The sequence below is a fragment of the Podarcis vaucheri genome (genome assembly GCF_965113315.1).
Source record: "Podarcis vaucheri genome assembly, chromosome: 11".
Classification (NCBI taxonomy): Eukaryota; Metazoa; Chordata; class Lepidosauria; order Squamata; family Lacertidae; genus Podarcis; species Podarcis vaucheri.
Window position 1 is genome coordinate 36,023,231 of NC_138749.1, and position 25,760 is coordinate 36,048,990.

The 25,760-nt window shown below is 40.0% G+C and overlaps 1 protein-coding gene across 4 annotated transcripts in view; it reads left to right on the forward strand.

The window, feature by feature from the left end:
• Positions 1-25,760, forward strand: part of ADGRV1 (adhesion G protein-coupled receptor V1) — a 247,800-nt gene that overhangs the window by 85,703 nt on the left and 136,337 nt on the right. For all 4 annotated transcript variants that reach the window (XM_082191331.1, XM_082191333.1, XM_082191334.1 and 1 more), the window contains 22 exons: positions 1,708-1,832; positions 2,088-2,254; positions 2,945-3,091; positions 3,494-3,601; positions 4,481-4,733; positions 5,332-5,454; positions 6,246-6,468; positions 7,315-7,519; positions 8,201-8,347; positions 8,812-9,067; positions 11,347-11,549; positions 12,818-12,994; positions 13,734-13,916; positions 14,459-14,638; positions 16,964-17,128; positions 17,677-17,794; positions 19,219-19,342; positions 21,182-21,320; positions 22,837-23,022; positions 23,434-23,666; positions 24,107-24,255; positions 25,139-25,340. In XM_082191331.1, coding sequence (XP_082047457.1) covers positions 1,708-1,832; positions 2,088-2,254; positions 2,945-3,091; positions 3,494-3,601; positions 4,481-4,733; positions 5,332-5,454; positions 6,246-6,468; positions 7,315-7,519; positions 8,201-8,347; positions 8,812-9,067; positions 11,347-11,549; positions 12,818-12,994; positions 13,734-13,916; positions 14,459-14,638; positions 16,964-17,128; positions 17,677-17,794; positions 19,219-19,342; positions 21,182-21,320; positions 22,837-23,022; positions 23,434-23,666; positions 24,107-24,255; positions 25,139-25,340 — 3,813 coding nt within the window. The remainder of the gene's footprint in view (positions 1-1,707; positions 1,833-2,087; positions 2,255-2,944; positions 3,092-3,493; positions 3,602-4,480; positions 4,734-5,331; positions 5,455-6,245; positions 6,469-7,314; positions 7,520-8,200; positions 8,348-8,811; positions 9,068-11,346; positions 11,550-12,817; positions 12,995-13,733; positions 13,917-14,458; positions 14,639-16,963; positions 17,129-17,676; positions 17,795-19,218; positions 19,343-21,181; positions 21,321-22,836; positions 23,023-23,433; positions 23,667-24,106; positions 24,256-25,138; positions 25,341-25,760) is intronic.

The window sequence follows — 25,760 nt, forward strand, 5'->3', positions numbered from 1 at the left end:
AATGCCACTGTTTGTTTGTTTGTGGATAGGATATTGTCCTGCATTTTATGTTGGTTCAATTATTCATTTTTAAAAATTTATGTTAAAATACTGATAAATGTAGATGCTTATAAATCCGTAAGTCAATCATATCTAAGATATGTCATTAAATACACAACTATAAGCACTGATATCATTACATATTTTCATTTTCATAACTCAATTAACTGTTGTCAGCTCTTAACAAAAACAACTGTGTTCTGTTTATTACCTCCTAATCCATAAATTTCATTCACTTTAGACAATTGTGCTAGTTGCCATACCTTGATAATCCATTCTTTAATAGTAGATGTCTTCGGATTCTACCAGTGTTTTGCATCTCACTTTTTTTTGTAGATGTCCATGAATCTGTTTACTAAAGAACAATTCTATTTTCATAAAAATACCTTAGCAGAACCAAAGTAAGATGATGGGAGTCATGATACTTCATAGTTTGTCATTTTATTAATTGCATTTACAGGGTGGGATCCAGAATATCCCTTGCATGAACAGACATGCTCCTTCCATTTGAGGAAAACAATGAAATCTAGAGGAAGCTCCGACAGAGGAAAGGGGAAAGGGGATTTTTTTTGCTGATTCCCAGCCTGTACCACCTCCCATAGCTTTCCTTGTGGCACAAGGGAAAGAGGAATCAGAAAAAATGGTCCCCTCCTTCTCCATCACAAACATTACATGAGCAGAGCTGCTCATGGGACCTTCAAATCTGAGTTGCAATTCCCACCCCACACAGGACAGTTTGCACAGCAGGGTATATCTACTACATATGTAAACATATGTGTTAATTATCTTATTTGGGGTGAAATTAATAATATAAAACGGACGCGGGTGGCGCTGTGGGTAAAACCTCAGTGCCTAGGGCTTGCTGATCGCATGGTCGGCAGTTCAAATCCCTGCGGCGGGGTGAGCTCCCATTGTTCAGTCCCAGCTCCTGCCCACCTAGCAGTTAGAAAGCACCCTTAAGTGCAGGTAGATAAATAGGTACCGCTTTATAGTGGGAAGGTAAACGGCATTTCCATGTGCTGCGCTGGTGCTGGCTCGCCAGAGCAGCTTCATCACACTGGCCACGTGACCCGGAAGTGTCTCTGGACAGCGCTGGCCCCCGGCCTCTTAAGTGAGATGGGTGCACAACCCTAGAGTCGGACACGACTCGCCCGTACAGGCAGGGGTACCTTTAAATCATATAAAACCTTATAGTGATTTTCTTTCATGTTAGTGCAAATGAATTTTGTCATCCCTATTGTAAGTACAGTGGAACCTCAATTGTCGAACGTAATCTGTTCCGGAAGACCGTTCGACTTCCGAAACGCGTTCAACAACCGAGGCGCAAAGGACTATCAGCGATGAGAAAATGGAAAAACACACAGGGGAAGCTGTTCAACTTCCAAGGTGCATTCAAAAATGGAAGCAATTGCTTCCAGGTTTTCAGTGTTTGGGTTCCGAAACGTTGGGCTTCTGAGACGCTCAAAAACCGAGGTTCCACTGTATTATTTTCCAGTCAGATTCCATAACTGCTGGACCTAGTGGGTCTTTTCACACTTAATGTACCCAATCCCATGGTTTGGAGGATGGAACAGGCCTCAGATCCTAGTTTCGTGAAGGCCCTCCATACCCTAGTCTTATGAAGGACATTAATTTCTTTACTTTAGTAATGGTCTCCATAACTTTTAGGACAAATTCTCTCATAATTGAAGAAGGCAACACTACAGTCTACTTGAAAATATCCCGGAGCAATGGGATGAACACATCAGTGAGTGTGGAATGGGAAACACAGTCTGATTCTGCATTTGGGATAAGTAAGTCAATTCATGAGTAGGTTTTTTAAAATCAAATATTACAAATTGGCCTAATAAAACAAGGAGAACTAAGTTGTACACAGGAGCTGACTTGACCAATGTCACTGGCTGTAAATCTATCACTATTTTCTCTGCTGCACACTTTTTCTGCTTTTGCGTTTGAGATGAGGCCCTCGTTTCTATAATATGGGGTTCTCTTTCTTTTCCTCCTGCCAATACACACAGTAATTGGTGCATATTTTCTTCTTGTTGCAGAAGGTGGATTAAGCGTGTTGTCCATTTTACAAAGTTTTGCAGAAGAACCAATATCCAGCTGGTGCTTCATTGCAGCAGGGGACTCTCTCTATGGCATATTGTTGCGGACATACCCAGCTGTAAATTCTTCAATATTCCAGTGGCGGGGAGTTTTCGTTCCTGTTGAGGTATATACACTGTTAGAAAACAAAGTGTTCCCATGTAAAAATAAAATGGAAAGAACAGCACTCAGGAATAATCCGGATTAATATTAGCACTGTTTCAGGACATACAAAATATTGCAACAACAGTAACAGGGAGCCAGTGTCCAACAACATCTGGTAGGCCACAGGGTTCTCAAACCTGGATCTCTACGGGCTTGAAGTGTTGCCATTTGGTGGGGCAGGGCAGGCAGGGCAGAGCTGCTCACCTGCTTTCTCAACATCAAGGACCACCGCTGGTTCCTTGGAAGCTAAGGCACAAGGCACGGAGAGCTCAGTGTGGTACGAGCACAGTGGCAGGAATGTTGGATTGACTCCGCCAGTGCACCTGCACTGTGCTTAGCTCTCTGCACCTTGTACCCCTCCCTCTCGGCAACTGGCAGTAATGCTCAGTGTTGGAAAAGCAGGTGAGCAACTCTGCCCTGCCTCACCAACCATTACTGCATGCTGTTTGACAGCTGTGAGAACAGAATGATGATCTAGATGGACCTTTGACCTGATCCAACATTCTCTTCTTACGTACAGAGAATCTCCTTTGGAACCTGCCTTCATCTCACCTTAATATAACATTAAATAAATGTTTTTGTTTTAAAACAATTGTTCGTGCATGGTACTAAAAGTGCTTAAGTCATTGACTCCATGATTCTTTCCCCTTAGGATTTTAGTATTGCGAATCCTCATCAATGCATGGCATTTCAAATCAATGGTGCTTCCTACCTAATAATTACTCATGGTGGAATGAAACAAGATAGACCTTCTAACAACACTGTGTACTCCTTCACCCCTGGAATCCAGATGCTACAGGTAACATTTTTAGCTCATCCAAAAGTCTTTTAAACCCAATATACTTACATAGATTTGGTGGAGTGCATTCACTTTCAGCATGCTTTCTTGTGATAGTTGTCATATAGTTGGAAGGGGGTCCAAACTGGGCTGGAGTAAGGGGAATTCCCCCCTTGATTCCCAAATTTAAATCAAGCTCCAAGCAGCAATTAGGCATGATGGAGGAAATGACAGCTACCTATTTTGTATTTGTTTCCCATCCCCTCGTCAGTGGCAGACCTGGGTTTTAAAAATTTCATTGGGGCCCTGCACGCCCGCCTCTTGCCTACTGTTCTTCTCCATTCGCTACATTATAGTACAATATTAAATAAATTGCACGCATGTCTATGCCCTAAATTTGATAAATCTTTTTTCTCCTTGCAGATCCAGACCATCATTGTGCCGGATAGCAGTGATATAAAGTTTTTCAGTTTGGACCAAAACCACTACTTGGTTATTGCAAGTTGCATGCCTGAATCCAATTCTCTCCAGGTTGAAAGATCTTCCCTATTCTTCCTGTGTAATGTGTGCTTGTTCTTTAGACTGTTGAGATTAACATATTCAGAACTTTTGCAGCATTCTGAATGGTTTAAGCTTCTGAGTAGAATTAATGCACCAAATTCAATTTGATGTAATTGAAGTAAGAAGACGGGGGTAATTTCTGTCGTTGTTCAGTAATTTGTAAATTGACTGCAGATGCTTACTATATATTTTCATAAACAAGATTTCTAAAGCACACCAATAAATATAGCTAGAATAAATATAGCTAGAATAAGCTATATTATTCTGGAGTTGTCAGAGGTGCTTCTTTGCTTACTGACTAAACAGCTTGTTCTGGTATAGACAAATAATAAGTTACAAATTTGGGTTGTATTGGACTTACATGTACCCTATCATAGCTTTCTGTTTGTAAGTACTGCATTTGTTTCTGATACTTTCATGAATGCTTCAGTTGATCAGTCAACCTCAAGCTCATTTTGAGGGTGTGACTTACAGGAGGCATACCCCAATTTTTCATATCCTAAATAAACACCATACCAGTATTTCATATGTTTATTACATTTATATCTCAATGTGGAATACATGCTTTACCTCGTCCCCTTTTTATCCTCACAACAATGATTCTGTGAGGAATGCTAAGTTGAGTGTGAGTGAGTAAGTGGACCAAGTTCACCCAGTGTACTTCATGGCTATATGAAGATTATGAACCCTGATCTCCCAGGTCCTAGTCCAACACTCTAACCACTACACCACACTGGCTCTTAATGACTGAATGTTGGGCTTAATGACATTTTAACATGACTTCTGATTTCTTTGTGTATAGTCTTAGCTGTAACAAGAGGTGTTTTCTTCTCCCCTCATTTTCCACAGATTTTCCTCTGGGATAATGGCATCTTTAGATTCCATCATCAGCTCTCGGTGAATGGAGTTCTAAGCGTGGATCTTTTCTCAAGGGGAGGCACTACATATCTAGTTGTGGCTCCATCAAACACCTCACATGCTCCTCTTTTATACCAGTGGTCAGATAACAAATTTAGAAAGCTTCATGAACTGCCAATCAATGGCGTAACAAGAGTCAAAGCCTTCATTTCTGGATCTGACATCTACCTAATTTTTGCAAAAGGTATTCATACAAACAAGAGCTGTTTGACAGAAATACATTAAGATTCAGCTGTTACTATGGAAATAGAAACATGAAATGGGAACGGAAATTACTTCTTTATGACTCTTATCAAGAAAATGTTTCTGTGGCCTCTTTATTATATAAAAATCTTGTCCTTGCCAATGTAAGGTACACTTAGGATATTGAATAATAAAAAATGGTAATAGTAATATTATTATTTTTTTCTTCTATCTTGTTCTTCTTTCAAAAGGAACACAGGATGGCTAGCAATAATCAAATGTGCAGCATATACTTTTTCAAGAAGCACACCAGAAGCTAGTAATTTACAATTATTTTGATTTCTACATTTTATTTGATTCTTAATTTTTAAAAATATCTTTCTCGAATACTTTCACTTAGGTAGAAATTAATAAATAAAATCCCAGAAGTTGGTCCCATCTGTGGTTCTAGTTATAGCATACTATTGCTTTTCCTGAGATACATAAAATAAATAAATATTTTCAGGTACTACGGTGCTAGTCACTATGCAAAATATTACCTGATAATCTGGCTAAAATATTTGCATGCAAGCTTATGCTCTTCCTCTTATTCTCCACAGGGCCCAACAATACATGTGAAGTTTTTGTGTGGGAGACAGGACAACCTTCATTCAGGCATTTTCAGACCCTTTTTATAAAAGCTGTAAATGAAATCCATACTTTTGTCCCACCCTCTGGTATAGGTATGTGGGTTTTTGGGTTGGTGTGGGGAGAAGGTCCTCTTACAGCTGGCTTCTACAAAATGCTTTCCCAACACTTTGTATCATCTCCTTGTTGGAAAAAGCATGTACATGGCAACATCATGTATAAATAGCACAAATATTCCTTTTTGCTGCACATGCATCCCGAGAGATGTCGCAGTTGGCCATGGTTTCTCAGTGTACATATGCAGGAAAATGATTGGGACACATTTATTCTGGTGTCAAAAGGTGTTTGAAGGTCTGAATCTAGAGCATGATACTTAAGGCATATTTTTGTTGTTTTGTTGCTGATATTGCCGTATTTTCTCTGTATGGCATACTAGCTCTGTGTAGTACCATGGAGTTGCATGAACATGAAAATGGAACTAATATACTGAAGGATATTGATGCCAGGTTTAGAAGAAGCAAATAAATTAATGCAGGAAACAATCTTCCTATGAAATCAAAATGAAATGTCAATATTAGAGAGAAAAATAAAAAGAGTTGATGAGACAGAAGTAATGCTAATTGCTAAAGCAATTTTATCCAAGCAGAGCAAGCATTTCATTATAGTTGAAAACCATTCTTTTCTAAACTTTATTTTTCATATTCTAAAAAATAAGTTGAAAACTTTACTTGAAGTAAAAATATAAAGAGGAATTAAATGTTAAGCAAATGCTTAGATGTAACAAACATTGAAAGCAAACTAACCAACTAGCTCTTCTTCTTTTTCAACATAAACATTTTTAATTTGTCCCTCTAAAGTTCTTTCCTTTTTCTGTTTCTTGATGCAGGCCACTTGCTCTTTGCTAGCAAGGATAAATCAGCTCTGTATTCTTGGAACTCAGAAAAAAACCAGTTCTCTCCATTGCTGGAAGCCCCTTCTGCCAATCATTTCACCACTGTCAATGTAGTGTCTCTTAATTCCAACAAAAGTCTAATTGTCTTGTCTGCAGAATCCTACTCCTATGTTTATGAGCTGACTGCAGTCTCCAACCAATCAGATTTTATACCGAGGTAGGTTCCTGATTTTATCCATTGACTTACAAGCAGACAGAGTGAGTTTTTCCTGTCTAGTTTTAGTTGTAATGTCTAAAACAACTTTCATATCCACAATCTTCTTTCTCTTCCCATTGCTTTAACTTTATGGGACCCTTATATGATCCTATAATCTACACATCAGTTTTGACCCTTTGAATATCTAGTGAACATGCTATAGTCAGAAAGCTTTGTACAAATCAGTCACTGAGAATACTATCTGTGGAGCTATGTAGAAACCCAGGATAGAGTAGGCAGGGAAAGGGGAGTAAACAGACATGCTGTAATAGGAGCCAAAATAGTCAGGATAGAAGCCTCATCTGCATTATACATTTAAAACAGTCTAATACCATTTTATACAGAAATGGTTCCCCCCAGTGAATCCTGGGGACTGCCATTTAATAAGGGGTAATGAGAGCTGTTGGGAGACCTCTGTCGCCCTCATCCTGGAGGCAAAAGTCTTTATTAATCTGATGTATTGCTCAATCTAGTAAAAAACACCTCCTCCGTCTTCTTGAGTTCAAAGGAGCTTAAAGTTAAGGTGTGTTCTACTCATAACCATCCCTACTACATGCTGGCTCAAAAGAGGAAGAAAATACAATATAAATTGTTTGCTCAATGTATCTATGAATAATATGTTTCTTGTAATGCTACATAAAATACAACAAATGGTAACTGAAAACTTAGGAGTCAAATTTATACCTTTTAATTATTATGGTCTGTGATACATTATTTTTGCATGACAAACCCATTTTTTTGCTATAGTTGTCTTGGATAACTAGTCTTTAATTATAATTATGCTCTCTATATGTGTTTTTATGCTAGTTCAGGTGAACTGATATTTGAACCTGGAGATCAAGAAGCTGTGATAGCAATCAATATCTTTGATGACACAATCCCGGAGGAAGAAGAATTTTTTCGAGTATGGCTGAAAAATCCAAAGGGTGGTGCAGAAATTGGTCCTAATGGTTATGTTACCATAATTATACCACCAAATGATGATGCCCATGGAGTTGTTGCTTTTGCCCAGGTTATTGAGTTATATTAGAATATATTTGCAATAGACCAATATCAGAGCAATGTGAATAGTTAGATCTATTATTCTGAGGCAATATTATTATTTACACCTTCTTTATATGAATGAAAATAAGTATGTTAGATGTAAGGCTACATAAAATCATGTCTAAATGGTTCCCCCTTGCAAAATAGCCCACCATGTTATTCACTGTAACTTGGAGCTTTTTATCATGTAATTCGCTTAGCTTACAATGGAACAAATTATAATAATACATGAAATTAAATTTACTGCATTTGCACCTCTTAGATTAGGGTATATATGTGGATTCCATCTCCCTTAATTTTATCTACAGAACAAACCTGTGAGGTTAGTTGGTCTGAGAGAGAATAGCTTGCCTAATATCACCCACTGAGCTTCACTGCAAAGAGGGGCTCAGACCCAGGTCTCTAGTCCAAGTCCACCATTCTAGTTGCTGCTCTATGCTAGTTTCCTGAAACATATGAGAACTTGGACTATTTTAAAACATGAAGTTAATGTATATGTAAAACTCCTTATATATTGATTGGGAAATTAAATATGAAGAATCAAGTCCGTCCCTCCCCCCCCCCCATGCTACTTAGCTGTAACCTTTTTATGCATTCCTGTTGAAGTTGCTCACATGCTTTTCTATTTCATTTGTACATTTTTTTTTAGAATTCTTTATTTAAACAAGTAGAAGAAATGGAAAAGGACACTTTGATCACCTTGAATGTTGAACGCTTAATAAGTACCTTTGGGCGTGTTACAGTACAGTGGGAGGCCCATGGGAGCATTAATGATATATTTCCAACTTCAGGGGTGGTACGTATTTTGTCAAGCTGAATATTAGCTGCAGAAGATGTGTAAAGCTCTAACTACTAGTATACAAGTAATTAATTACTAAGTTGCATATGTAAGCACTAAAAATCATGTTTGCTGACAGATTAACAGGAGAAAAAGTTTTATTCTATTGACTTGTGATGTCATGGATAATGACTTGGTCATTTGAAATGCAGTTTGGTTTCCATTGTGAGCAAATGCAGCCATTATGAGCTCCTGAGGGGCATGAGACCATATGGGATATGAACAAACTAGCCTAAATCATGAACTACTTCTTGCATGAGCAAAAGTATAATCTGCAAGATGCCTATTTTAAGCCTATTCATTTCAATGGCTCTACTCTGAGTAAATCTTAGTTGAATTCAATCTACTGTTTCTGAATCAATGTTTTATCCTAGGCTACTTTTAAAACATTCTGTTAAATATTTCCTCCTCAAAATCTTTAGATTACATTTTCGGAAGGTCAAGCCTTGTCCATAATCACCTTAACAGTCCTCGCAGATGTCATTCCTGAAGTTGCAGAGACTGCGATTATAACTCTTACTCGTGTCAGCACTATGGGAGTTCTGGATCCCAAAAGAGGAGCCACCATCGATCCAAACAGAGCAAAAGCTGTACTTTCCATTTTGCCTAATGACATTCCTTACGGCACAGTAGGATGGCATACAGACTCTCTCTTTGTTAAAGTAGCAGAACCTGAAGGTGAGTCAATTCTGTGATCCTCCTGTGAAAAGCACATTTTCCTGTGATGGTAATTTGTTTTAACCGGTTTTAATATCAAAATTTAAATTGCTGTAACCCATCCTGGGACCTGCTGGTGATGGGCAGGTAATTAAAAATATTTCCAGATATCTTTATGGGAACAGTTCAGCTTTACAGAGCAGTCTTGATTGGGGGCAGGGAAGAAAGAAGTACACCCACCTATTGGCTTGTGCCAGCTGTTGCTTCCCTTGTCCTCACTACATCAGCCCTGAGGAGAGCCTGAGGACCCAAAGTTGCCATCAGCCTGCCCCTTCCTTGCCTCAGAAAGTTTGGGGACTTTCATCTGTGGGGAAAATGCTGGCCATAGCTTTCAGCTCACCTTGGTGTAGCCGAGGCTTCCACAGTGGTGGAGCCCACTATCTACTGGTGCTCCTGTTCACTGGAGCTAAGATAGTCCTCTTAGTATTTTTTTTCTGCCTAATAAGTTAAAAAAAACCACACCTTTGAGATGCAGTGATATAGCAGTGAGATCCATATATTTTAACAAGAGAATGTACAGTATTATCTCTGCATCCTCCATGCATGCATTTTGTACTTCTGCCCGAGTACAAAACACCTTATGAGGCTTGCTTCGCAAAATACTTCCACCCTCTGCTGTAGCACAGGGCTTGGACTCGCATGTTTTAGCCATCTAAATTTGCTTTCAGTCATGTCCAGATTGGGCAAATTTTCTTGGCCCTGTTGATGCAATTTTTTAAATGTAATTTATTGAATGAGTCGTTGCTGTTCAGTTAGCCCTGCTGGATGCTTTTCAAGTTCTCATATAATGAAAGGGAGCAAAGCAAGGCAGATTGCTGATTCATTGCATCACAGTGTGTTCTGTTATTTCAACTGTTGTTTTATTTTAAGTAAATATATTGTTTTATTTATTTTAATGCCACTCTTCAGCTGAAGAAAACTCCAGAACAGCCTGGGATAAGGCAGTCCCTGTCTTAGGCTTACAATATGAAGCATATGACACAAACAGAAAAGGGGCTGGAGCATAGTGGAATCAAACTCTGGCACCACTTCTTAGTTACTTGGTTCTTGTAAGGGCCAACCAGAATGAAACTGAGTTGAATCAAATGTACCGATAAAAAGGTAAAGGTAAAGGACCCCTGACAGTTAAGTCCAGTCACAAACAACTCTGGGGTTGCGGCACTCATCTCGCTTTACTGGCCAAGGGAGCTGATGTTTGTCCGCAGATAGTTTTTCCGGGTCATATGGCCAGCATGACTAAGCCGCTCTGGCAAAACCAGATCAGCACACGGAAATGCTGTTTACCTTCCCGCCGAAGCAGTACCTATTTATCTACTTGCACTTTGACGTGCTTTTGAACTGCTAGGTTGGCAGGAGCTGGGACAGAGCAACAGGAGCTCACCCCGTCACGGGGATTCGAACCGCCAACCTTCCGATCAGCAAGCCCAACAGGCTCAGTGGTTTAGACCACAGTGCCACCTGCATCCCTTCAATGATAGGACACAGCAAAGACATGGAGATTAATGAAAAAGTGCAAACAAGTAAAAGCAAAAAAATGTCTCCCCTGTCTTTGCTTAAAATTATGGAGCACATACTCTTGTACTCTGCCAGGGGTGGCCAACTCCCAAGAGACTGCGATCTCGTTAAAGACTAGCAGCGTCAGGTCAAAGTTGTTGAGCTTTTCTTAGGAAGGAGAAAGGCCCATTTTGGGGGGAGCAGGGCAAAATGTTGAGCTTCTTTGGGGGGAGCCAGTGATCTACCACAGATGTTCAGTGATTTACCAGTAGAGCACGATCCACCTGGTGGATGTGCCTGTGCTAAATAATTTCCTACCTCTCTTTGAAATCTTCAGGGGCCAATATAGCTTTGAAGTATTGTAAAGTGCTACTAGCCCCAGATTTTGATCATTTGCCCCCACCTCCAAGAAATGCTTCCACTGCAGCTATAACTCACTGAACTAGAAGAAAATAAATCTATTCTGTTTCAGAAATTATATCAAAGACGTGTTGGATAAGAGATCCAATGTGGAGTAATGGTTAGAGTGCTGGAATAGGACTTGGGGGACCAGGGTTTTAATCACCATACTGTCATGAAGCCCACTGAGTCACTTTGGGCCAGCTAATGTCTCTCATCATAACCTACTTCACAGTTGTGTTGTGTGTATGCTGCCTTTAGCTCTTTGGAGAAAGGGTGGAATATAAATGTAACAATAAATAAACATTTTAAAACTTTATTACAAGTTTTTTCTCCAATCTTTTCAGAGAAACCCACCATTGTTACTTTACATGTTCTTAGAGAACAAGGATTTGCTGGTGATATCAGTGTGCAGTTGATCCCCCAGTCCATTCTTTCACTCCCGCTTGTCAATCAAGCCATTGAAAATGAGGATTATAGGTTGGAAAACAAGACCATTATTATGCCAGCGAACATGACAATGGCTTCAGTAAATGTAGTCATTTTGCCAGTGAGTATTTTAATATATCTTTTTCCTTCACTCATGCAGCTCTCCATGGTTGATGTGACTAAGCAGCCAAACTCTACCCAAATTCCTAGGCCTAGTAAATGACAGTTCTGATGACTGGCAAAAGATGCAGCATGCCAGATCATCTAGCAAATAGGCAAATTCACTTCTGCTGCTTGTTACTCCATAGCTGCTGCCTCTGTGCTCTGTTGATCTACTTTGTTTGTACATGAAACACATGTGATAAGGGTGTGGGAGGATGCATTGTGATGCATGAGGCCATGATGGGAAAAAAAGTTCACAATCAGTGCCCTACAGATTGCAGCTAAGCAAGTTCTGCTCAGAGCAGGCCCATTGAAATTAATGGAACACAATTAGCCATACCCTTAATTTTATGACCAATATGGGATACAATCCTATGTTCTCAAGATGCACTTTGATAACAAACATGTGCTAAAATTAAGCCAGGTTTACAAAGCTCGGAATAGAAGAAAATGTTTATTCTAATTTATTTGACTGGACTCCTAAACCAGCTGCCCAATTCTTGTTTACAGTTGGGTCAGTGCACCCATTACTGTTTGGAGTCCTAATCTGTGTAAAAACCATATATTTAAAGCACATGACTTCCCTCAGAGAATCCTGGGAATTATAGCTCTTTGAGGGGTAAACTGTGGTTCCCACGATTCTTTGGGAGAATTAATGTGCTTTGAATGTAAGGTTTGTAACTGCTGAGATTTTCAGGCTACAGTGATTACTCAGAAATAGCTTCTGCTCTGTTTTATAGCGCTTACTCCCATGCATAGGATTACCGCCTTGGTGTCTGCTCACTGAGACTGGACTGAGGTGATGTATGAACTAGGTCAGTGGTTCTGAACTGGTGGTCTGTGGACCTGAGGGAGTTCACATAAGCCACTCAGGGGGTCTGTGGCACCATTCACAACAAAAACTACCACAGAGATATCAAAATTGTCAAAAGTAAGGGGTCCATGGCTTGGCTTTTGAAAAACAGGGGATCCGCAGTACTTAGCTAATTGGGAACCACTGAACTTTGCCTAGAATCAAGTACTATGGCCAAAATGTTGGCTCTATATAAGTGTGATGGGGCCTTTATATTTTTGCGAGAGCAATTTACATATACAATAATAAGATGCAATTTCAGTGCAATATTTTCATAGGCAAAAGAATGGGGGAGAGTGTGTCCATTTTGCTATAGCTCCAGTATTTGAGAGATTCACATTCCACCTTTCCATTTCTCATTTCCACCCCGACAGGATAACATTCCAGAATTACAGGAGATATTCGTAATCAATATTAGCAGTGTACAGTTGTTGGACTCATCCCTTACTGGCGGAGGGCCAAGTGTGAAAAGACTTGGCTTAGAAATAGCTGAGATAACAATTGAAGAGAATGATGATCCTAGAGGAATATTTTATTTCAGTGCTGCCAAGGTGAGAACGAACTGAAAAATGTCAATGCCCCCATACTGCCATTATTCTTGGTCTCAGTAATCTGAAACTGACTTTGTTTGTAGATGGTTGGGCTGATTGGGGCATTTTATATCTCAGCTTAAGAAACTGAGATACCACACTGGCATCCCCAGGGCAAGTGATGTCCCACAGATGTTTCTTTCATCATCCCTGTTCATTGGTCATGTTGTCTGGGGCTGATGGGAGCTGGAGTCCAACATCTGGAGGTCACCACATTGGTCGCCCTTGCACTAGCCTTTCAACCACACATGTGACTCTTTGTTCTACCGTTTGCCCAAGTCATGAGTACATTTGCGTTCACAGTCTGTGTCCCCAAATAGCTGAGCTGTGCATTCATACAATTATTCACATGCAACATTCAGCAAATGTATAGTCTGCACCTATGCACTCAGCAGTTGACATGTAAAAATCAACAAGTGTATGCTTTTTCACACAAATGCTTGTACATGTGCAGAGACAGCTTGTACAGTGTAACATGGGAGCAGGCCTACAATTAAACAAGAAAGTCTATAAATAACCATTGTTTCCTGATTCATCTGAACCAGGAAAGCTACGGCTGCTAGGCTTGGAACATGCCAGATTTTAAAACCAACTGCAAACCATGGTTTGATATCCTGGCTTTTCTATGTGAGAAATGCAATCATTATAGTGCTCTGAATAACTGTCCCAAGCTGAATTTAAAATACTGCTTTCTTTCCAGGATATGAGTGAAATGGTAGCTGGCTTTGAGATTCCTCCACCAGATAATGTTCTGAAGCTACCAGTTGCTCGAGGGGCAGGAAAATTTGGATCAGTAAATCTGTTTTGGGAAGCCACACCTGCCACTGCTAGCCTGGAAGACTTCACGCCGTCATCCGGGAACCTAACATTTGCTGATGGAGAAGTATGGAGTATGCTGATGCAAAAATTCACAACATTTTAGATCATCTTGTACTCCTTAGTTTCTATGTTTTCATGACTATGTTCTTCGCATGATGAATGCAGTTAATCATGTGACAGTCCCATCACATGCCCATCACGTTTCCTCTCTTTAAAAAACAAAACAGAACACAGGCACAGTGTCATCCTTCACATATTCACAGCTTTTCATTCTTCATGTGCAATTTGTATGGAAGATTTGAAAGGGATTTGAAAGGCCCTCTGCATAATTCCCTATGTCTCTGGCTAGCAAGGTAAAAATGTACCCCAAAAGCAAACACAGTTTTATACAAGTTTCAAAGGTCAGCACAGAATGTTTAATCTTCCTTTAGGATTTTTTAAAGCACCTGGTACATACACTTGTTGGTTTCAACAAGGACTGTGCACTCTCTGTGTTTGGATTTATGGCAGGGTGCCATTCACTGATTGTATTGTCTAAGTTGCAGCATGCTCATCATATAATGATATATGTCACTTATTCCATAGAGTTTTGTTTTGTTTTTCCAGGTGACAGGAGTGATAGAGATCACCATTATAGATGATGACCTTGTTGAGTTTTTAGAGATGTTCACTGTCACTTTAGTCAGAGTGACAGGTGGTGCCCGATTAGGGGAGGATGTGCAAGTGACTGTCACTATTCCACCAAATGACTCTCCTGTTGGCGTATTTGGGTTTGAAGAAAAGCATGTAAGTGGTACAATTGGGAATGTTTGTGTGGTGCTGGTTGTGTAGCTATAGAATTACCAATTACTTAAAAATGTCAGGGAAATATTGAATGAAGCACCCATCCAAATAAAACTACTTACATTTTATAAAACTTTTATAATGCATACATAATATAAGCACTGTTGTTGTATAACAAAACCAAAATGTAAAGCTGTGAATCTTGAAATGGCAGCTAATTCACCACAAGAAAGCATGTGGCTGAGAAAGGGAAGAGCTTCTTCTTTTGCATGTTTTTCAAGTAAACTGGAAGTTGTTCAGTCAGTCAACACAGTATATCAGCTGTGGGGCTGCCTCCATTCCTTGTCTCCATATCTCATGCGCCCAGAGGCAATATAGCCTTCCTTTATTCTTTAATCATTTTAAAATTATTCTTTCCATAATTCTACAGTGGTGCCCCGCAAGACGAATGCCTCGCAAGACGAAAAACTCGCTAAATGAAAGGGTTTTCCGTTTTGGAGGTGCTTCGCTAGACGAATTTCCCTATGGGCTTGCTTCGCAAGATGAAAACGTCTTGCGCTTTTTTTTTTTAAGCCGCTGGAAGAGGCACAGTTGCGACGGACCATGCTTCGCAAGACGAAAAACATCGCAAGACGAAAAGACTCGCAGAACGAATTCTTTTCGTCTTGCGAGGCACCACTGTATTAGGAATATTTCTTTAGGAACTACAAACCTACCTCTGGCTCTGAGAGCAAAACTAGCTGCTACAGAAACCATGGCAGCCTGTGGCTGAGTTTTTCCTCCACCACAATTTAGTACAGCTTGTCTCACGCCCTGGTTTCATGTCATCATGCTGTGTGACTCCTTTGCCCCTGCCAATGATGAAGAAAGGGCTTGGGGAGACACAAAGTTTGATCATGTCATGACACAAAGTAAATTGCAGTACATATTGTTAGAGGAGGACATCATTTCTTAGGTCCTAACTTTTCACTGATAATGAGCTGGTTTGCACAACACAGCAAAACACACTGTGGCTTACTGAAGACCATGCAAATGTGTTGGCTTGGTGGGGGAAGATGCTCACAGCTGCTTTGCTCCTCTCTGGTTCTTTTACTGCTGTATCGCACGGAGCTAATCAAAGTTTTGGCTTTGTGCGTCATGGTTAAGCTCTCTGCACACTAACCATGAAGGGGTTAGCTCACCATTGTGCAACAGTAGAAAAAATGGGGGAGGAGCAAAATGACTGCAAACTCCTGTCTGGGAGCCTGCATATTCACACAGTCTCCTTAAACCATAGTTTGGCTTACTGTGTTGCATGAATCAGTGGCTACTTTAGGCCAAAGGTGATGGAAAGTGTCATGAGCAAACTTGCCAGGTTTATATTTGGGGCATTTAAACTGGTTTCATTTTTCACAGGCAAACTCTACACATAAGAAAAAGTAGCAAAATTGCTTGCATATGGTATGGTATTTTTTAAAAAATGGATTTTTCTCTGTAAATTGAATTTCAAAATTGCTTCTTTGATTTCCATGTATTCCAGTGTTCCAACACAGAGCCTCATTAATCTTTGGTTTGCTTCCTTACCTAGATAGCTTTATTGTTAGAGATGCACATAGTAGCCAGGTTCAGTACCGGAGAAAGGATGTTATTTGTAAGCTGGTTTTCAAGATAGGCATGTTTCAGATCACCCTCAAGCCTGTGGTTGCTAGGAGACTGTTGCGCAGGAAGGACACTAGGTTATGTCCATATGACACTGTAAGTGGTACATACTGAGCAGGTTTATAATTAAATGTAATAAACAAATTCATTTGTTTCACAAATGTCATCACTGTTTCAGATGTCGAAAGGAGAAAACTGAACATTTCCCACAAAGTTTGTAACATTTCTGTTGATGGGTTTTGCTGAATGATTGTTCTGTTGAATCAAATACTAGTATTTTGTATGTTTCCCACCCACTTGAAAAAAATAAATAAAAGAAGTAGGAAGTATGAGTCACGAATCAGAATGTTGAGTGTAGAGAGCAAATAAATGTTTTAGTTTCAACCTAGAGAGGCTGGTATGAGCACAGAAGTTGGCTGCTGCTTCTATACAGTTCCTTCCTGGCACTGGATCTGTGCATCTGACACTGGGTTCTGTATTGGGGGTTCCAGTACTGGATCAGGTACTCCATGGGTGGTACTTAAAGGATGTTAGTTCTGTCTTTCTTTGGATACCAGGTACTTGGTGTGTGGTGTGTGTGTGTGTGTGTGTGTGTGTGTGTGTGACGTCCACTTATTTTCCCACATTAGCATCCATATGTGCAAAGTGTGACATATCTGGTCTAACCTTTTCTTGCCTTCGTTGTTTTAGGTAACCGTAAAGGAGCCCCAGTCAATTGATGATCCTGCCGCAAATGTGTTTCTTACTGTAAGTCGGAGTGAAGGAGGCAAGGGGGAAGTTCGGCTCATTTGGATACTAGAGGAGGCAGCTAAGTATGATCTCACTCCTCTCAATGGGACTCTTCTCTTTGCTGAGGTAAACCTACTGTTTTCTTCCATTTCCCTTTTTTTCTTTGATGCTTGTGTATCCTTCTACCAGTCTATCTGAGGGTCATGGAACTGAAGAAAACAATCTTCTATATGAGGTCCTGAACATGCCTAAATACCCCTGAATACTATCAGCCGTACTTATAGAGACAAATTGTTGTGTTGTTTGGCCCCAATGTGGTGCACTATTTGCACAGTTAACTTGACTCAGAAAGTAAGCAGAAAGATTTATTCAAGATCACCTGTGGTGAGATTGGTCTGGCTTTTACTGCTGCTAGAGAAGGGGTGACAACTTCTCTTCCAGATGAGTCATTGCCACATTTTTTCTGAGGAGTCCATTTTCTACATTCGTAATTAGACACCTTCTGCTTCACCAAAGAGCCACCTGAGAGGCTAAATCTGTCTTGACAGAATGTTGTTGTTGTTTAATTAATTAGATATGGTAATTTTTGCTTAGAACTGAAGGTACATTCCCTTCTGTTCATATACTAAATGACAGCTGTCAGTTGAACTATTGTCTGCTCCATTCTTATACAGATGGAATCCCAAAAAACCATAGTTTTGCAAGCAATTCAAGATGGTCTGTTGGAAGGTGATGAAAGTTACACAATTCAACTGGTCTCTACGGATGGCACAGAGATCTCACCAATAAATGGTAAACATTAGGGGGGGAAGGCATTTCCACTGAATGTCGAAAGACGATAAGTGCTTGAATTACAGGGAAGCCATGAGGGTCCAGCTGGCCTGCTTTCATGACTTTCCCCTTACCTGCTGTTTGTAAAAGGTTACAGAGTGGCATCATTTGGGTAAATTTGGGTAGAATTAAGGAGTGGATTTGATTAGGTGGCTCTCCGCCCCCAACATTAAGATAAGTCTTTTACTGACCAAGTAAATCAATGTTTGTGAGGCCATTAAAAACATGTGTTTTGGTCAAGCTGTGTTTTGAACTTGAAACTCAAAAATGTTGTCCTGAACATTCACGTTAGCTGTTATTCTGATACCTGAGTTCTCAAGGGATAAATTGTGTTGTGTTTTAACATACTTCGTCCCTCCTGAAATTAAGAGGGGAAGGCTGTGGCTCACTGGTAGAACATCTGCTTTGCATGCAGAAGGTCCCAGGCTGAAAGCCTGACATCTCCAGGTGGGGCTGAGAGAGACCCCAATCCATAGCTGCCAACTTTTCCCTTTTTTAAAGGGACATTCCCTTATTCTGAATAGGATTCCTCGCAAGAAAAGGGAAAAGTTGACAGATATACCCCAATCTAAAAGCCTAGAAAGTTGTTGCTAGTCATTGTAGACAATACAGAACTAGATGGACCAATGATATGTCTCAGTATAAGGCGACTTTCTCTACTCCTATAAAAATAAGGTTTAATTCGAACTGGTATTCAGAGTAGAAATGTAAAACTGCGTTCTGAACACCTGCAATAAATTTCCTTCTGACCTCTCAGCATTCAGTGGAGTTCTTGCCTTGCAAACAAACTTATTAACTGCTGAGCACTAAAGCTCTTGTTTGTCTCAGCAAATAAATTAAACTGAAAAATAAACTAATGGTACTTTATAGAACAAGTGGTGATAACAAGGATTGTCTTACAATTTAATTGCAGAGCCTAACGCTAGTGTATCGCAGTGGCAAATTTACATTCCTCCCCCCCCCAAAAAAAGTTTGACCTTGGCAATAGTGAGAACTAAATGAAAACTCAGCTGTGGGTTCTGTTCAGCAAAGTCACTCAGCTGACCAAAGGCCTCTGTCAGTGGAACTGAGAGGATAGCTATTTTTTGTTACTTCCCTTCTTTCATGCAGCCCCCTAAGCCACCCTAATTCTGCTGCAGAAGGTACCTAAAATCTCTGCAGTTTTTTCCCCATGGCATGGTGTGTGTGGCTTCCCTCCCTTTTCTACAGACAGAACAAAACTGCCATTGGATACAACCTAGTGTCATGAGCGCGCTGCGAAAAATGTGTCTCTTTTGTATGTGTAAGCCCCTCTGGTTTTCATCCAAAGAGAAAACAGAGTAAAGATTAATCAGTTATGTCAGTGATTTTTGTTTTTTAATTAGGAAACTTTTTTGTATTCACAGGTGTGGCAACCATCACTGTACTGGGAGACCTGGGAGCTTCTGGGATTGTTGGGATAGCTTCATCATCCACCCATATCCTGATTGGAGAGCCCATAGGAAAGTACAATGGGACAGCTTTTATTGGGTAGGTACATCTCCGAGATCTCTACATTCATTGCAAAACACTGTTGTAATCTATAAATTTGTGTCAACGTGGATTTGCCAAGAAGTAGATCCCACTGCTGTATATATGGAGCTTTCTTTTCTTTTAGGTTTTAAATTTTTGATGAGCAGAATTTTAACAGGACAAAACAGTTAATTTCCTCATTTCACATACCAAACAAGGGGAGCCAAAAATAAAACAAAAAACCCAAAAAAAACTTTAATCTGTCAGTATAGCCTATCCAAAAGTATCAAAATTCAAGTCTAAAACATTTTGCACACTGCTAGTAGATGTCTTTGTATCCCCTGTTTGGTTGCATAAACAATAAAACAGGGCCAATCTGCCACAAAATAACTTTTACATTTTATTCCTTAGCTAGATGCAGATTATTTGTTAATTTTTCCAACATACCAACTTGCCAAACTGTCTTATGCCAATTAGCTAATGTGTCACCCTTTAGGTCCTTCCAGTGTTGAGCAATAAGAAGAATGAGAAGCTTTATAGCAATTTGCAGCTTTATGGGGGTTTTTTAATGCCCTAACCTTGTCAAAATGTCACAACCCTGTCCTCTCATTTGTAGAAATCTCAAGTAATTCTAGTAGTTTCCATTCACATCATTGGATGACAGGATCTGTGGCTCTCAAACTTAGGACACGCACAGACAATTATATCCAAATCCAAATAAAAAATTTGATCACTTTATGGAATATATTTCCAAAAAGAGCTAAACTATTTGCAGTGTCTGTCATACAGTTTGCGTCCCTGTTCCCATACCACAAACCCGAACTGCCGTCTGCCCCCTCCCTAGCCAAGTACAGTGGATGCTCGGGTTGCGAACTTGATCCGTGTGGGATGCACATTCGCAACCCACAGCGTTTGCAACAACCAAAACCCGAAAGTAACCCGTTCCAGTACTTCCGGGTTTTGGCGGTCTGTAACCTGAAAAAACGCAACCTGAAGCGTCTGTAACCCGAGGTATGACTGTATTTGTTAAAGAAAAATGAAGGTAAACTATGTAATAAATGCACATTTACTTTGGCCCTGAGATTCCCACCATCTGGTGAAAGCTTTAATTAATTTTAATTAACTATGGGAGGAGTCATCACTTATGCTTTCAATTAGACTGGGAAATCTCAGAGTTCTTCCCAGTGCTTCTCTAGTTATAATATTTTGGTGGGTGACCAGAATGTCGGCATGCCAAGCACACACCACACACGAGATGTCAAGGGTTCTGATCCCTTTCCAGAGTGCTGCTAGACCAAACCCACTACTTATCTCAACATGCCAGGAGTAACAGTTTTGACCGCCACCACTTCCACAGCCTAGCTGCAAAAGCTTATGATAACAGGTGCTTCTTATCTGAGGCACCCTTTCTTTGCTTCCAGTTTTGTGCTTATAATTGTTAGAGAAGCTGGCCTCCAGAAGCACTCTCAGAATACTCAGGAGTTCACATTCCATGTAGCTGCAGGTCAGGTTTTGATACGCCATGCCACGTTATGAATAAATGCTAAGACTGAAACAAAGTACCTATATATATTGTAAACCTCCCTGTGATCGTAAAATGAAGGGTGGTATAGAAATTAAATAAACAATAAACAACAATATATTTTGTGACAATTCACATGAGTTCAGAGATCCAAGAAACGGCTGTTTCAGTACACAGTTTCCCCATTAAAAAAAAACCCAATAATTTGCTGCAGCTTTATTTGAAGACAGGGGAAAGATCTGTTTAGGATTGACTGCAGTGTTTGTAATTGAAGGGAGAGCCAAAACCATGAAATCAAACTTGAAACCTGACCATGCTCCTGTTATTGCCTGCAGTCTAGTACGTGGGCCAGGAATTTTTGGAGAGGTCACCGTCTCCTGGAATATAACACCACCTGATCAGAAGAAATTTGCTGAGATATCAGGAATGTTGACCATGAAAGACAGGCAGTCTGCTGCCATCGTACTGATACAGGTATGAACTACATATTTTTTCCCCTCCCAGCTGAGCAATCCTATACTCTCATTATATGGTTCCAGTTACAGATAGGTAGCCGTGTTGGTCTGCCATAGTCAAAATAAAAAAATTCCTTCCAGTAGCACCTTAAAGGCCAACTAAGTTAGTTCTTGGTATGAGCTTTCGTGTGCATGCACACTTCTTCGGATACACGTGTATCTGAAGAAGTGTGCATGCACACGAAAGCTCATACCAAGAACTAACTTAGTTGGTCTTTAAGGTGCTACTGGAAGGAATTTTTTTATTCTCATTATATGGAATGGGAGGGGGAAATATGCTGCTGCTATGCAAGGGTAATGCCCTCTGTGTCCTCTACAGACTATGCCAAAGAAGGGAGGGGAAAACACGACACAATGACAAATCTCCAAATGGCACAAAAAAGCAGTTATGACTGCATCAGTCATGTAAACCTCCAGTGTCCACCAGCAGGAACTGTGCCAATGATGTCCACATGGCACTTGCAACCACAGAAGGAACTAATGAACTATGGCAATTGGGAAAGGACCCTAAAACTCTTGCCTGCATCACAGCACACATAGTGACTCCATAGTGCTCCTTCACCCCATGAGTTCCAGTGCCGCAGACAGCAGTAACCCCACTATTGGGAGTCCCTGGTTTGAATCCCTTTGTGCTGCTCACAGGTGCAACTTTGGATCACAACATGCACAGGGGACTAACAACAATGACACCCACAACAACAAAAAATGTACCTATTGGGACTCTAGGAAGAGAAGTGACAGCAATGTGCTCAAGTCCTAACTTGTGCTGCTTTGTGCAAAGTGCTCACTTTTTACGCAGTGCTCTTCTCCACAGTTCCTCTCAATAGAGTTTGCCCTTCTGAGCTCTAAGTAGGCAAGACTGGAGGCCAGAGAAGGATAGCTCCATACTGTGTGCCCTGTCATCTAGGTTATGGTATTAATTTGTGGGGGTTTTATACTGTAGGGGGGGAACTGTGATTGGGTGCTGACTTGCATCATATACTATATTAAGTTATTCCAGTGTGTGTATGATGGTGTTGGGTTTTTTGCAGGCAGATATTATCTTATTTCTCCCCTCATCAAATCCAATGGGATGAAATTCCTTTAGTCAGGTCTGTGTGACTGGTCTGCAGGAGTATAGGATACAGCACAAGTGGGATGCTCCTCTGTGCTTCCCCAGTTCCACTCACAACTCCAACCCATTTTAACTATTCTGCAGGTGCCTCTTTGGCTGCACTGGCAGGCTCTTCTATCAGTGTATTCCAGATGTTGTTCCAGCATAGCTACCTTGACAGTGGCCTATCTGATGTTGTGCCACTGTCACAAGACTTCTGCCGTATTTGATAGTCCCTTCACTCGTATACATCGAGTATGGGCTTGTGACCGCAGTGTTCCATGTTGGTTAGATTTTGCATCTTGGTTCACATGTAAATGGGCTTTCCATCAAGGTGAACATTGCAAAATTCTTCCTGGTTTGTCTGCTTGCATTTCTTTAGGCTCTAGATGACGGTGTTCCGGAGGAAAAACATCACTATCAGTTTCATCTAAGTGGTATCAGTGATGGAGGAATCATAAATGAGTCTGCCAGCACAGCAAACATCACCATGGCTGCTAGTGACTTCCCCTATGGGAAGTTTGCATTCTCCCAGGAACTGCTGCAGACGTCTGAAGAAGAAAAATGGGCAAGTGGGGAGTTCACTTATTGTATTTATTTATTTAACAAAACTTATATACCACTTGGTTTGTAACATAACCTCTAAGCAGCTTGTAAGAAGTAGTGAAATTATGAAAACAGTTGAAAACAAAAATAAAAATATTTTAGAAACAGTTAAAATCAGCAAAAAACTAAAGCAAGATTCAAACATGTCTGGGTAAGCTTGCTTAAACAAAAATGTTTTAAGCACAACGCAGAGTACTAACCGCTATACGATCATGGTCATAGTGTGCCTCTACCCTAAAATAATGGTTTCTTACAAGTGTGTAATGAGTATTGTGCGTCACCTGCAACAGTTATAACATGCAGCTGTAATCAATGTTACAATGCAACATGATGTAGTGTCATTGGAGCCTTAAGGAATGCTTGTCCTCAACAGGCTAATATCACAGTTGTCCGTTCACATGGATATTACGGGCAAATTCGCCTCTGGTATCAGGCGATGAATGGAACTGCAGTTGAAGGCATGGATTTTACTCTCATGTTCAGAGAGGTTACTTTTGAACCTAAGGAGACTATGAAAACTATTTATGCAGAAATCCATGATGATGACCTCCCTGAAGGTCCTGAGGAGTTTTCAATAGAAATGACAAAAGTTGAACTACTGGGAAGGTAAAAATAAATTTCATTGCATGGGAGAAGATTAACCATGGTGACAGAATTTGCTATATGTGGTACATATATATAACAAATTTAGTAACCCTGGATATCTTACTTGATGTTATGTTTTGGATTCAACTGTAGATTGCAAGATAGAGATTAATGACTGGGCGTTGTTGTTGTTGTTGTTGTTGTTCTTCTTCTTCTTCTTCTTCTTCTTCTTCTTCTTCTTCTTCTTCCACTACTACTACTACTACAATTTGCAGTTGCCCAACCAATCTGTATTGCAAACCAGAACCAAATCCAGGCTCATTCTCTTGGTATGAAACTATGGTTAGCAGTGCAGCTATGTCTGAACTAAACCAGTTTGCCGCAGGACAAAAACTGGGACACCCAGGAATCTGAGCTGATTGCCTAATTTCTTTATATTTCCCTTCACATACTTCTGCAAGTGGATTTGATTTTACGATAAAAGAAAATGGACTGCAAGTTGACCAACCCCCTGAGATAGGAAACGCCTCAGTAATAAAAATCATTATATCGAAAAGTGACAATGCAGAGGGCATAATTGAATTTGATCCACTCTATACAAGTCTGCAAGGTAGGTTAAGGATATAGCATCATACTGCATTTTAAAGAGCAAGTGAATGACTTTATCATTTTTAATGATGGCCTCTGAGCTTGGTGTGGAAATAGATGGTTGAGCACTCTTGCTGGACCTTTGAAGGTCTTTTCAGAATCCCATACACACGATATGCATGTCAGGGAGAAGTAGAATATTAATGTAATAAAAATATAATAAAACAGTACTATCCATTCAAAATCTTGTACCTGTTTTAGGTTTCGATTTCCTTATTTATTTTCTTTGGTGGCATCAATAGCTACAGAAGAATGCAAAAGTACACTTAAACATCTCCCCCAAACAGTTTAAAGTTGTTTTTTAGCCCAGGAAACAAAAACATAACTGTTGTGACAGGTACTCTTACAGATGTCCAGTTGATACTATCACCCTTAAAGCAGAAAGTTTTGCTGCTGTTCCTCACAAGATGCCCTTGGGGATGGTGGGAGTTCAGCCCAGTCCAGCAGCTGAGAACAGCAGTAAGTAGAAATAACAGCGCCTCTCTGTGTGCTGCACTGGAAAATGCAAGGCTTTTCCATGAATCTCTATGGGTTAAATAGCTTGTGAGAAATGTAAAATGAAATGTAACAACAGGGACCTTCTGAATGATTCTCTCCCTCTGTGGTTCAAACAAGTAGAAATAATCAGCTTTCAAGGATATGCAACAAATGTCCTTGTGAAATAATCACTTTGCAATTCTAAATTTTGTCCTACCAATGGTGGCATTAGGGGGCAGTTTCCTAATATTGCCTGAGTACCCCCCCCCCAAACATATGAACTCAAGTAAAAAAGAAATGATATGGCCATATACAAGCATGCAATTTAGAAAATGTCACTCATTCACTTTGAATTCATTTTTTTGTAGTGGAAGAAGATGTTGGATTGATAATGATTCCAGTAGTACGAAGACGTGGGAATTACGGCTTTGTGACTGCAGATTTCATATCTAGAAGTATTTCAGCTCTTCCTGACGGTGTCGACTACAGTATCAGAAATAATTCAGTCATTTTTCATCATGGCCAAAACCAGAGTTTCATCAATGTCTTAATCATAGATGACGATGAAAGGTAATGATGTTGAAGACTTCTTTGCATATGATAGGGAAATGGATAAGGAGGTCTAAAAATGTATGAGAATATCCTTTGAATCATAGAATTGTAGAGTTAGAAGGGACTCCAAGAGTCATCTGATCCAACCCTTGCAATTCAGGAATTTCAACTAAAGCATCAAAGACAGACAGCCATCCAACCTCTGCTTAAAAACTTCCTTTTAAAAAGTTGCTGATAAACTTTTTTTTTGCTGTAAACAAAATTTTCATCTGTGAAGCAAACATTGATTAAGAGTAAAATAGAGAACAACCATCATTACCTCAGTCTCTTTTCTGGTTTCCTGTAAATTTCTCTTATGAAGAAATTAAAAATAGAGTTTCTATGTGTCTGTTAAATAAGCTGCAATTACATATATAAATGCAGATCATGCACTGGCAG